Below are 14,306 nucleotides of genomic sequence, written 5' to 3'. Positions count from 1 at the left end.
CAATGATTTGAAACAATTAGAATAAGTAAACAGACAGAGTCTGAATCTAGAATATAGGTTACTAGGGAATGGGATGGGGATAGGGAATGGGAAGTTAAGGCTTCAAAAGTATGGGTTTCCTGTTTGGAATGATGGAAGTGTTTTGGTAATGGATGTTGGTGACAGTAGCACAACATTGTGAACACAGTTAACAATGTTGAAATATATGAATATGATTAAAAGGGGAAATGTTGGTATATATGGTAACAGAATAAAAATTTTAAAGATCCATTGTAACTACCATACACAAACAGTGAACCCTAAGTCAAACTGTGGACTATAGTTAATAGTACAATTATAAAAATGTGCTTTCTTCAATTAAAAGAAGTGTTTTAGTCTCTAGTTTCTGAATTTCTTCTCTCCTTTTTTCATATGAGTCTATGGATTAATTTACATAAAATTATTTATAAAACTAGATACCTTTTTTTTTTTCTAGAGTTACAACTGGCTAGACTGCAGGAGCTGGGATTCAGTATGGATGATTGTCGCAAAGCTCTTTTGGTGTGTCAAGGTAACTTGAATTAGGGTTTCCCTTATTCATTGTTTTCCCTTTGCTTCCTTCTCATTTCCTCCCTAACCCCCAAGTGGACTTAGAGAGTTGGAGTGGACTTAGAGGACCCTTCATGTGGCCAGTGATAACGATGAGCAGTAGTATTTTATAGTGGCTAAGAATGTGTGCTCTGCAGTTGACTGCCTGGGTTCATGTCCTTGCTCTGCCACTTCTTAGCTCCTTATTAGTGACTTTGGGCAAGTTGCTTAACCTGTCTGCACAGGGCTTCCTTATCTGTAAAATGAGGATAAGAGAGCCTCCCTCAGAGTTTTGATGTAAATGAGTCATTATATATATGCAGAATACTTAAGAAGAGGACCTGGCACACAGAAAGCACTCAATGAATGTTAGCTACTGCTACTGGTGGTTGCCGTAATGGTGGTGATAGTGGTAATGAGGACCATTCATTGAACTCCTCTGTGCCTAATCCTGGGTTTTCTTGTTGAATCCGCATAACCCAGAGAGATAGGCATACTGTCCCCTCTTCCAATGGGGATACCGCTCAGATAAGTGAACTTGTGTAGGGTCACCTATCTAGTGAAGGCTCTGATAAGTTTAAAACCAGGGCTCTGAGACTCCAAAGCCTATGTTCTTTCCACTGCATCATCATGCCACCTTCCCACTTCCCGTCTTTGTTTTCATTTTTCTTTCTTGTTGTATTTTCTTCCATTATTTACTCTTGCATTTGTGTTCTCTCTCACTATTTTTCTCTATATACTATAATATATATTATATATGTGTATACTTTATATATTAATAGATTGTATTATAAATACCATTGATAACCTTTGTTAAAATACAATTTTATTGAATTGTAATTACAGTTTTATTGTAATGCAATTAATATATCACCGGCATCTTCCCAAGTCATTAAAATTGTTTGTAAACGTTGAATTTTTTTTTCACATGGATTGACTGTAGGATAAATTATTTTAATTTATTTAACCATTTTTTCAGTTATTTTTACTTCAGTATTTTACATAATTCTGTAATAAACATTTTTTGGTGTGAGCTTTGAATATAGGTTTTAAGTATCTCCTTGGTAGAGAGCCCTAGTCATTATATATACTGGATCAAAGAGAATAGATATTTTTAAGGATCTTTACTCAAATAGACAAATCTTTTTCAAAAAAGTTTGTACTAGATAAAATGGTTGTCTCACCATATAATTGTTAATATTAACTACCATATTTTTCATTCTGATAAAAAGGTGGACCTGGTAATCTTACACTTCTTAGTTTGGTTTTTACCTAGTCATCTTTGCTTTTTGGATTAATTAACTCTAGGCCCCTTCATGTTTACATTTCCTATTCTTTTTGTTCTTTCTTTGCTTTAAAAATTTAAGCACATTTTTTTATTCCTAAGAACCTTTTGGCTTTCTTTAATTTTATTTCCTTAGTAACTAAGGCTTAATTCCATCAATAATAAAGATGATAATAGCAGCTACTGTTTACAGAGCCTTTATTGAGTGCCAGGTTCTGAACTGAAGACTTGGCGTGTACTTACTTGTTTCCTCCTCATCTCAGTCCTATAGAGGATGTGCTCTAGGATGCAGGCAGACCAAGTAACTGGCCTGAGATCCATCAACTAGTAAGTGCAGAACCAGGATCTGCAGCCAGGCCATCTTGCTCCAGAGTCCATGCTCTTAACTACTTACCACTGTTCCATGCACTGGTGATTTATGAGTATGGATTTCATTGCCTTACGTTTCTTTTCTTTTCTTTTTTTTTTTTGGCTTTAACAATCTGGTTGTTTTCAGGGGGCTCTTATTTAACAGTTACAAGTTATTCTTATGCAATTCCCATATTACTTTGTTTTCTGAAGGAGTTTATGATTTTGTCAAGAAGGCAAATGATACACAGAGTAAGAAATTTGAGAACAGTTACAAAGCAGCACATTAGCATATGCAGAACTACATAGTGAAGATTAAATACTTAATTACCAAGTGGCACCTAGACTATGGTTCTTCTCCCCTCCCTTCTCCTCTCTGCTCTCCTCTCCTTCAATAGATGTCATAGTAGAGGAGAGATGGTTTCCTGGAGGCATTTTGAACCAGATCATGAAAGGTATGGGACACTTGTCTGGAAAGTGTACAATAAAGAGTATCTTGTTCTGTTTGCTTAAAAGCAAAATTACTGTTATTATGCCAGTTTTTTCCTCTCTCTCTTTTTTTTTTAAGTCCAGGAATATATAGGAATCTAGACTATCTTGGGCTGTCCAGTAGGTTCTATAAACTTTGTTTCTCCATTTCCTCTTGAGTTGCTGGAGTAGCTGTGAGGACTGGTTGAACTGAGCACCTTTCAATTTCTTTGAAGGCCAACTGAAAAAGGCAGCAAGTTGGTTGTTTAAGAATGCTGAACCTCTGAAGTCTCTCTCCCTGGCCTCTAAAAGCCGAGATAACCAGGGGACTGGAGCCACGCAGTTGATCTCTGGAGTGGAGATCAAAGCTGAGAGTGTGTGTATCTGTTTTATCGATGACTGCATGGATTGTGATGTTCCTCTTGCTGAGCTTACCTTTTCCCGTGAGTATTTTCCTGATTTTCGGAGTCATCTTGAACATTTTCAGTGATTGCTGAATAATTTAGGGTCTGTCTTTTATGTTATTCATGCTCTCCTCTAGTTTATAGTTTGAGCGAAATTTAGATAATGGTTTTACATCTGTTTTTCATTAGGTACATTTTAAAGAAGTCTATTTATTTGCCATATGTGCCCTTCAGCATAACTTGGGCATAATAGAAACTGTCATTGATGAAATTTCTGTTATATTAACAACTCTAGCTAAATAATTCCTGATCTCCCCATTTTTCTTTTTATGAATCTAAAGATTGTACTGGTACTGTCAATAAAGGCATTTAAAAGAGAAGTTCAGGAAATAATGCTTTGACCCTATTCGTCTCTTGAAAATTAAGAAACGGAATCTCATTAGAAAGCTCACCTCAGAGTCTCCTCCACTGAGCCGTGGTAGAGATGAAACACTGTCAAAATGAGAGGTGAACTTCAGTGGGATGGGGCCCAGGCTGTGAGCCCCTCACCCTAAGGTGCACGGTTGCTGGCAGTGTGAGAGAAGGATTCTGGGGAGGAGAATGAAAACCTCACTGCTGTGTTTACTTTTAATTTTCCATTGTTTTGGTCTTGCCAGCCTCTTCTCCCTTCATATAAAATTTGATTTGGGGGCTTTAATCCAACCTTTTGTGCACTATGGAGGTTTCCTTTTCCCTGCACTTGATTAAAAGTAACAACTGGAGTTTTGACTGTTTCCCCTGCTGGGAATAATTAGATTATTTCTTACTTTTCTATGGTAATCTTAAAATTTGGAGCTAATATTTATCAGGAGTCGAATGTCCTTACTATACTGCTTTCATTTCAGGCACTCAGGTAAAAATGTGGATAAAATCACTTTTTAATGTTCCTACCGGGTTTAGATACAGCTGGCTACCACATCTGGGACTAGGCAGAAGCAAATAAGGTGCTTGTCCCAGGCACAACTTTTAAGGGGGTACCAAAAACTCAATAATCAAGATTATTAATATTTTAATGCAATGTTTTAAAAAATCAAAATTAATTTGAAAAAATCCATGATGAAGAAAATACCAAAATTGCATGTATTTTAATATGAAACATCAGTATTAGCTTTCACTAACATCTTGTTAATATGATTTATTTGCAAAAGACAGCTTTGGCTGCCCCTCCCCACTGCTGCAGTAAGATCCACTCTCATTGCAGGTCTGAATTTTCTTCAGCATGTGAGAACTAGCCCTGAAGGCTACGCCCACTTCACCCTTTCTGGAGATTATTATAACCGTGCCCTGTCAGGTTAGTATAAAGCATATATTATTGTGGAGCTTAAAAAATAAATTTAAATGATTGCCTGGGCCCATTGCTACATACATTTTACATGAGGGAAAGGGGTGGGACAGGGAAGGATTAAAAGCAAATGTCTGCATCAGCACAAAAGATAGAGATTTTCCGCTTTCCTAAAATCTTACCTGTTGCAATTGAATTATTTAAAAAGATCTTTGCATAGTTGATTCTTTTTGTTCCTGGAGTCATGCTCATTCCGGATGTGAAATTGCTCTATAGCAAAGGATCTTTTATTTGGCCCTGTTAGCTAAATTTCAAGGGAGAGTCTCCTTGCTCTCCTTTGGACTTGTTTGTTTCATTAGATGTATACGGGTCATCGATAATGTATAATTGGCCCTACCTACTCCCCAGAGCAGAACAGACTTGATCAGAGCAGGTTATTTTGGGTGATGTAAAACTTGGATATTCAGCATCGCCTTTTCAGACCTCTTTCCTTCCATTGGAAAGATCAAGGAAAGGGTCTATACAGGTTGACATTCAGGAATGATTGTATTCCAGGGCCAAGCAGTTTGAGTGATAAGGTTTTTTTCTTAAGAGATTTTAGAAGAGTTCCCATCAGAATTCTTGGTAGGTGTGGACGGAGTAAAAACAGAGTCACACCTTGCAGTCTAGGGCTTAAGCATGAGAGTGAGCGCTCCCTTTAAATTCAGTGAGAAGGTAAGCCTCTGTTTGCTATACTGCTGCTGATCTGGCGCTCATGTGACATTTGAGTTGACATGTAAGCTACCATTTTCCCCCTCTGTTCTGCATGCACTTAAAGGTAACACCCTTATTTCCTAATTGTTCAAAACGTTTAACTTTGGAATAATCGTCCACATCTTGCTGTGAGAGGAACCATTGCGAGGCACACGGTAGCTATTTTTCTGAGAATCATTTATTTTCTCCAACCAAATATTCCTTCCATTTAAAGTTTTATGAACATATTTAGGTCAGTAAGTATTAAAGGATGTGAAGAGACTATTGTACCTACTTTATGCTACAGGCTGGATTGGTGATGGGTAAATCAGCTGCTCTGTGGCTGATTGAGTGGGCGTATTTAGAAATTTGTTAAAATTAACTGGCCTTAAAAAATTAAGTCTTTAAAATCATGAGATCCATTTCACACCTAACAGATTGGCAAAAACTAAGTGTGACAATACTGAGTATATGAAACATAGAACTCTTATTTCCTGCTATTAGGATTGTAAATTGGAATAACCACTATGGAAAACAGTTTGGCATGACCTAGTAAAGTTGAGTATGAGAATACTCAATAAATCAGCAATACTCTTGACTGTGTGTACTGGGAAATGTGTAAAAGACTGCTTATGGTTGTATTTTTCCTGACAGTAATAAAACTGGAGTCAGCTGAATGTCTCTCAGCAATAGAATGGATAAATTGTGGTATGTTTATTAATGGATTACTATTCAGAGGGTGTTCTGGTTTGCTAATGCTGCCAGAGTGCAAAACACTAGAAATGGATTGGCTTTTATAAAAGGGAGTTTATTTGGTTACACAGTTATAGTCTTAAGGCTATAAAGTATCCAAGGTAACGCATCGACAATCAGGTACCTTCACTGGAGGATGGCCAGTGGTGTCTGGAAAACCTCTGTTAGCTGGGAAGGCACATGGCTGGTGTTGGCTTCCTTGCAGGTTGCATTTCAAAATGGTGTTCTCCAAAATGTCTGCATCAGCTTCCAACGGCTGTCTTCAAAATGTCTGTCTCAGCTACAGCTAGCTGTGAGCTCCTTCTGTCTGAGCTTTTGTAGACCTCCAGTGAACTAATCAAGGCCCATGCTGAATGGGCGTGGCCACACCTCCATGGAAATACTGAACCAGTAGGTTCCAACCTAATCCACACTAATACGTCTGCCCCCACAAGATTGCATTAAACAATACGGCTTTTTCTGGGGGACATAATATGTACAAACCAGCCCAAAGGGTGAAAAAGAATGTACCATAGATACATGCATCAGTATGAATGAATTTCAAAGATACATTGAGCAAAAGTAGAAAGTTGCAAAAAAATACATACACTTGTGTTCCATTTAGGTGAAAACTAATCCGTATGTTCTTTTTTTTTTTTTTTTTAATTTTATTTTGAAATAAATTCAAACTTACAGCAACAGTTGCAAAAACAATACAAACCCTGTACACAGAACTCCAGCATACCCCAACCCCCCTCCCCTGATACCCCGATTCACCAACTTTAATATCCTGTCATACTGTTTCTTTCCTTCCCTCCCTACCTCCTTCCCTCCCTACCATCCGTCATCTGTTGCTCTGTCTTCTGAACATGAGAGCAGCAAGCTGCACACATCCTTGAACAAACAGTATAATTCACACGTACATTTCCTATGAACAAGAACATTCTTTTATGCAGTCCCATTAAGCGCAGCTAGGAAGTTCAAGAAATTCGACATTGATACAAAGCTTACATTCTGTATTTCCTTTTTTCCTTTCTTATGTCCCAGATGTGTCCCTTTGAGCCTCCTTTCCTCCATCCTGAGATCCCATCCATTATCATCCTTGGCATTTAATTGTCATTATCTATTTAGACTTTTTTTTTTCAATTATGGAAACATATATACAGCCTAAATCTTCCCATTCCAACCCCTCCCTAGCATTCCATTAGTGGGATTAATCATATTTAGAATGTTGCAATGCTATCACCTTCCCACCATCCATTACTAGAAATTTCCCTTCACCCCAAACAGAAACCCTACATTCATTTCTTAACTCTCCATTGTCCCTTCCCCCACTTCTTGTAACCCATACTCTACTTTTCATCTATATGGTCATATTCTTTGATACTTTCTTTGTGTTTACCGTGGGGCTTAAATTTAACCTCTTAAATCTATAGCAATATTGTTTTTCTTTGATACCAACTTAACTTCAATAGGACACGTAAACTATGTTCCTATACTCCTCCATTCCCCCACCTTTTTGTAGTTCTTGTCAAAAATTGCATATTTTACGTTGAGTCCAAAACCACTGATTTATCATTACCTTTTATGTATTTTAGATCCTGTAGGAAGTAAATAGTAGAGTTACAAATCAAAAATACAGTAGTATTGGTATTTATATTTACCATGTGGTCTTTACTGGAAATCTTTATTTCTTCACGTGGTTTCAGTCGATTGTTTATTGTCCCTTCCTTTCTGCCTGCTTAATTCCCTTTAGCATTTCTCATAGGACTGATCTACTGGTGATGAAGTCCCTCAGCTTTTGATTATCCAGGAATGTTTTCATCTCCCCCTCATTTTTACCCTCCAGGTGTTTGGGAATTTTCTAAGTCTCTGATGGTTATTGACTTCTATTTGTATTCCATTGTGGTCAGAGAATGTGCTTTGAATAAATTCAATTTTTTTAAAAATTTATTGAGGCTTTTTTTATGTCCCAGCGTATGGTCTATTCTGGAGAAAGATCCGTGATCACTGTAGAAGAATGTGTGTCCTGGTGATTTGGGATGTGTGTTTTATATATGTTTGTTAAATTTCTCTCTCTCTCTCTCTCTCTCTCTTCTTTCTTTGTTTCTCTGTCGGTAGGGCTCCCTTTAGTATGTGAAGTAGGGCAGGTCTTTTATTAGCAAAATCTCTCAGCATTTGTTTGTCTATGAAAAATTTAAGCTCTCCCTCAAATTTGAAGGAGAGTTTTTCTGGATAAAGTATTCTTGGTTGGAAATTTTTCTCTCAGAATTTTAAATATGTCATGCCACTGCCGTCTCGCCTCCATGGTGGCCGCTAAGTAGTCACTACTTAGTCTTATGTTGTTTCCTTTGTATGTGGTGAATTGCTTTTCTCTTGCTGCTTTCAGAACTTGCTCCTTCTCTTCAGTATTTGACAGTCTGATCAGAATATGTCTTGGAGTGGGTTTATTTGGATTTATTCTATTTGGAGTTTTCTGGGCATTTATGCTTTGTGTATTTATATTTTGTAGAAAGTTTGGGAAGTTTTCCCCAACAATTTCTTTGAATACTCTTTCTAGACCTTTACCCTTCTCTTCCCCTTCTGGGACACCAATGATTCTTAAATTTGGACATTTTATTTTGTCTTTCATGTCCCTGAGATCCATTTCAATTTTTTTCTCCATTCTTTCTTTTGTTCTTTCATTTTCCATTCTGTGGTCCTTGAGGATGCTGAGTCATTGTTTAGCTTTCTCTAATCTTGAATTATGAGTCTCCAGAACTTTTTAGTTTGGCCAACAGTTTCTTTTATTTCCATAGGATCTTCTGTTTTTTTATTTTCTCTTGCAATTTCTTCTTTATGCTCTTCTAGGGTCTTCTTTATGTCCTTCATATACTGTGCCATGCTCTTTTTCATGTCCTTTATATCCTGTGCCATGCTCTCATTGTTTGTCCTTAATCCTTGATCAATTGCTCCAAGTACTTTGTCTCTTCTGATCTTTCGATTCGGTTGTTTGGGTTTGGGTTCCCCATATCGTCTGGTTTTATCATATGCTTTAAGATTTTCTGTTGTTTTTGGCCTCTTGGCGTTTGCTTTACTTGATAGGGTTCTTTCCAGATCTAAAAAATACCAATCTCTAATTTGTCAGAGCTACAGCTTGGTGGCGTACACTTTCTCTAACTAACCAGCAGATGGCGTCCGTGAGTCTCCTTTTCCCCTCAAGTCAGTTCTCCCCAACTTTGTCTTCGTGGTGTGTGGGGATCTGATTCTTGTGGGGTTCAATTGGTGCACCAAGTTTGGGTGTGTTGTTGGTGCTGTCTGCCCTGAATGTGGGGTGTGTGTCTGGGTGGTTATGGAGGCAGGGGCGCTTTAATAATCAAACCTCCCAGGTGTGCCCGGAGTTCTACGGCTGTTGCAAGAGTCTAAGCCTTCATTTCAGTCTTGCCACAGATTGTCTCTGCTGCTGACTCACAAGTCCCTGGCATTTGTGTAGGGTCCCTGGGATTTCCAAGCGGGTTCCTCCCTCAGCCATGCCCTTCCAGGACCTCTGCTGAGGGAAGGCTGTGCCACGTCACAAGTGCGTGTCGGCCTGCCAGGGAAGCCCTGGGCCACCGGGCCGTGCAGTGGCACTCCCACCCCACTGCACAGATGGCTGAATGGGGCGTGTTAATCTCCCCTTCCTTGCACAGCTCCGCCTTCCCAGCTCTGGGACAACCAGCTGTGGGTGCACCAAAGGCAACTGTCCACAGCCGATACTGTGGCATGTGCGCAGTGCTGCGAGAAAAATTCCCTGTCACACTGGGTTTCTTGGCGTGGCTCTGGGCTGTGGGTTGGGCCCGGGCAGGAGGGTCCCCTGCCTGCCGGGAAGATGGCTGCATGGGGCGCAGTTTCTTTTTTCTTTTGGCTCCCCTCTGGCCCCCAGGCCCTGAGACGATCAGCAGCGGGCTATCCTCCACGCCAGACACTGAGATGTTGGCACAGCCTGCTCCTGCCGTGCTTCACTGCACGGTTCTCACCGTCTTAACCGCAGCTGCTCCCGGGTTTTTTTTTTTCAAAGGAACTAGTCCGCCTCCAAACGCCAACCCACAGTTTCCCCACACCGCAGTGCGGCTGCTGGACTTTCAGCCTGTTCACTCACTCGTTTCAGAATGCAGACTCCCGGTTTCACAAGTGCACAGTCCCTGTGGATTTAGTAGATCTTGTCTGGCTGGTGCATCGCTGGGAACTGGTGTTCTGGGTCACTTTCTGGCTTTTATCTAGTATTTTTCACGGAGGTGTTTTTTTGCCCTGTCTCACCTAGCCGCCATCTTAGGTTCCCTGTATGTTCTTAATACATACATACATGTGTGGTAAACTATAAAGAAGGAGCAAGGGAATGATAAACTAGAAATTCAAGCTAATGGTCATCTGGAGTTGGGTGGGAAAGAGGAGAATGGGATGGTAGAGTGGCACTTGGGCTTCACAGGAATTAGTAATTTTCTATTTCTTAAGCTGAATAGTGGTACATGAGTGCTTGAGGTATTATTGGGGTACCTATGTTATTTATATACCTTTTGTACATATGACATGGTTTCAGTTTAAAAATTTTTTTAAGTCAAGTTAATGAGCTTCCAAAGATACCTAGTTTACTTAACTAATGGATTATTAATGTAACCAGGAAAACCAAATAATTAGTTACTCATGCTACTGTATTACCTTTTTCCCCCCTTTTTTTTTTCTTTATTAGAGAAGTTGTGGGTTTACAGAACAATTGTACCTAAAATACAGGATTCCCATATACCACCCCACTACCAACATCCTTGCATTGGTGCGGAATGTTTGTTACAATTGAGAATAGCACATTTTTATAATTTTACTATTAATTAAAGTCCATGGTTTAACTTAGTATTCACTGTGTAATGTAATTCCATGGATGTTTTTAAACTCAATTTTATTGAGATATATTCACATACCATGCAGTCATACAAAGTGTACAATCAGTTGTTCACAGTACCATTATATAGTTGTGTGTTCATCAACAAAAGTAATTTTTAAACATTTTCATTACCACACACACAAAAATAATAAGAATAAAAATTAAAGTGAAAAAGAACAATTAAAGTAAAAAAGAACACTGGGTGCCTTTTTTGTTTTTTTGTTTTGTTTGTTTTGTTTTGGTTTGGTTTTTTTGCCGCCGTTTTTCTACTCATCCATCCATACACTGGACAAAGGGGAGTGTGATCCACATGGCTTTCCCAGTCACGTTGTCACCGCTCATAAGCTACATTGTTATACAATCATCTTCAAGATTCAGGGGTTTTGGGTTGTAGTTTGATAGTTTCAGGTATTTAATGCTAGCTATTCCAATTCATTAGAACTCAAAAAGGGTTGTCTTTATAGTGCTTAAGAGTGCCCACCAGAGTGACCTCTTGGCTCCTTTTGGAACTTCTCAGCCACTGAAACTTATTTCATTTCATTTCACATCCCCCTTTTGGTCAAGAAGATGTTCTCCATCCCACGATGCCAGGTCGAGATTCCTCCCCGGGAGTCATATTCCACTTTGCCATGGAGATTTACAACCCTGGGTGTTGGATCCCACATAGGAGGGAGGGCAGTGATTTCACCTGCCAAGTTGGCTTAGCTAGAGAGAGAAGGCCACATATGAGCAACAAAGAGGCATTCAGGAGGACACACTTAGGCACAATTATAAGCAGGCCTAGCCTCTCCTATGCAGTAACAGTCTTCCCAAGGGTAAGTCCGGTGATAGAGGGCTCAGGCCATCAAACCGCCAGTCCCCAATGTCTGTGAGCACATCAGCAACCATTGAGGTGGGGGAGCCCAACATCCCTGCATTCTCCACCAGCTCCTCAGGGGGCTCTGCATTTTTTTTTATTTTTTTTTAACTAACTATTAACTATATCAATAAATAAATAAATAAATAAAAACTTAAAATAAAGAAAACATTTCAAACAAACCAAAACAAAGGAATAAGAAAAAGACAACTAACCTAATATAACTAATTTACTTCTAACATGTTCCTACTCTACCCTAAGAAAGTAATCTAATATAGTAACATTTCTGTGAACTTGTTCCTACCCTACCTACCAGAAATTAACAAGCCTTAGCCCTTCCTGGGCATTCCCAGAACGTTAAATTTACCCACGATAGCTTATCTGTTCTTATTGGGTTATCGTTCCCCCTTTGCTAATTGCTCTCTATTGCTAGGTCCCCTACATTCTACATTATAAACCATTTATTTTACATTTTTCAATGTTGACATTATTGGTAGCATATAATATTTCTCTTTTTGTGCCTGGCTTATTTCATTCAGCATTATGTCTTCAAGGTTCATTCATGTTGTCATGTGTTTCATGATATTGTTCCTTCTTACTGCTGCGTAGTATTCCATTGTGTGTATATACCACATTTTATTTATCCACTCATCTGTTGAAGGACATTTGGGTTGTTTCCATCTCTTGGCAATTGTGAATAATGTTGCTATGAATATTGGTGTGCAGATATCTGTTCGCGTCACTGCTTTCAGATCTTCTGGGTATATACTGAGAAGTGCAATTGCAGGATCAAAGGGTAACTCTACATCTAGTTTTCTAAGGAACTGCCAGAATGTCTTCCTGAGTGGCTGAACCATTATACAGTCCCACCAACAATGAATAAGAGTTCCAATTTCTCCACATCCTCTCTAGCATTTCAAATTTTCTGTTTGTTTAATGGTAGCCATTCTAATTGGTGTGAGATGATATCAATTGTACCTAAAATACAGGATTCCCATATACCACCCCACTACCAACACCCTTGCATTGGTGGGGAACTTTGTTACAATTGATAATAGCACATTTTTATAACTGTACTATTTAATGTCCATGGTTTAACTTAGGGTTCACTGTGTAGTGTAATTCCATGGATTTAAAAAAATAATTTATTGTGTTACCATATATACTATCTAACATTTCCCCTTTTAATCATATTCAGGTATATATTTTGGTGCTGTTAACTGTGTTCACAATGTTATGCTACCATCATCAACATCCGTTACCAGAACACTTCCATCATTCCAAATAGGAACCCCATACATTTGACACCTTCACTTCCCGTTCCCTATCCCCACCCCATCCCCGGTAACCTATATTCTAGATTCAGACTCTTTGAGTTCATTTAACCTAATTGTTTCAAATCATTGAGATCATGCAATATTTGTCCTTTTGTGTCTGGCTTATTTCACTCAACATGATGTCTTCAAGGTTCATCCATGTTGTCGCATGTATCAGAGCTTCATCCCTATGTATGTGGCTGAATAATATCTCATTGTACGTATATACCACATTTTATTTATCCAGTCATTGGTTGATGGACATTTGGGTTGCTTCCTTCTTTTAGCAATTGTGAATAATACTGTTGTGAACATCGGTGTTGAAAATATCTGTTTGAATACCTGCTTTCAATTCTTTGGGGTATATACCTAGTAGTGAGATTGCCGGGCGATATGATAATTTTATACATACCTTTCTGAGAAACTGCCAAAGTGTCTTCCACAATGGCTGCACCATCTTACATTGCCACCAGCAATGAATGACTGTTCCTATTTCTCCGCATCCTCTCTAGCATGTATTATTTTGTTTTGTTTTGTTTTTTTAAATAGCAGCCATTCTAATAGGTGTGAGATGGATTGTTCATTGCTTGTGTATAGAAACACTACTGATCTTTGGGTGTTGATCTTGTATCCCACCACTTTGCTGAATTCATTTGTTATCTCCAAGAGCTAATTTGTGGATTTTCAGGATTTTCTGTATATAGAATCATATCATCTGCAAATAGGGAAGGTTGTGCTTCTTCCTTTCCAACATGGATGCCTTTTATTTCTTCTTCTCAAGATGATCATGGATTTTTTTCTTCATTCTGTCAATGTGATGTACTACATTAATTGATGTTCTTAGGTTGAACCAACCTTGCGTACCTGGAATAAGTCCCACTCGATAATAGTGTGTAATTCTTTTAATATGCTGTTGAATTTGGTTTGCTAGTATTTTATTGAGGATTTTTGGATCTATATTCATAAGAGATATTTGTAGTTTTCTTGTGGTATCTTATCTTAGGGAGTGGTTCCTCCTCTTCAGTGTTTTGGGAGAGTTTTAGAGTTAAGTCTTGGAATGTTTGGTAGAATTTTGTGAAACCATCTGATCCTGGGCTTTTGTTTTTTGGGAGGTTTTTGATTACTGATTTAATCTCTTTATTAGTAATTGGTTTGTTTAGATCTTCTGTTTCTTCCTGAGTCAATGCAGGTAGTTTGTGTGTTTCTAAGAATTTGTCCATTTCATCTAGGTTGTCTAATTTCTTGGTGTGCAGTTGTTTATAGTAAACTCTTACAGTCCTTTTTGTTTCAGTGGGGTCGGTAGTAATGTCCCCCTTTTCCTTTCTGATTTTCATTGTTTGTATCCTCTCTCTTTTTCTTTGTCAGTCTACCTAAAGTTTGTCG

The 14,306-nt window shown here is 38.6% G+C and overlaps 1 protein-coding gene across 1 annotated transcript in view; it reads left to right on the top strand.

Moving 5' to 3' along the window:
- The window catches only part of VPS13D (vacuolar protein sorting 13 homolog D), a 303,465-nt gene that overhangs the window by 117,296 nt on the left and 171,863 nt on the right, over positions 1 to 14,306 (top strand). The window contains 3 exon segments of the mRNA XM_037828496.1: positions 476 to 550; positions 2,905 to 3,111; positions 4,313 to 4,402. Of these exon segments, the coding sequence (XP_037684424.1) occupies positions 476 to 550; positions 2,905 to 3,111; positions 4,313 to 4,402 (372 nt within the window).

This window comes from Choloepus didactylus, chromosome 2 (assembly GCF_015220235.1).
Source record: "Choloepus didactylus isolate mChoDid1 chromosome 2, mChoDid1.pri, whole genome shotgun sequence".
Taxonomy (NCBI): Eukaryota; Metazoa; Chordata; class Mammalia; order Pilosa; family Megalonychidae; genus Choloepus; species Choloepus didactylus.
Note: the sequence above shows the minus strand (reverse complement) of the source record. Positions and strands in the feature narration are given on the sequence as shown.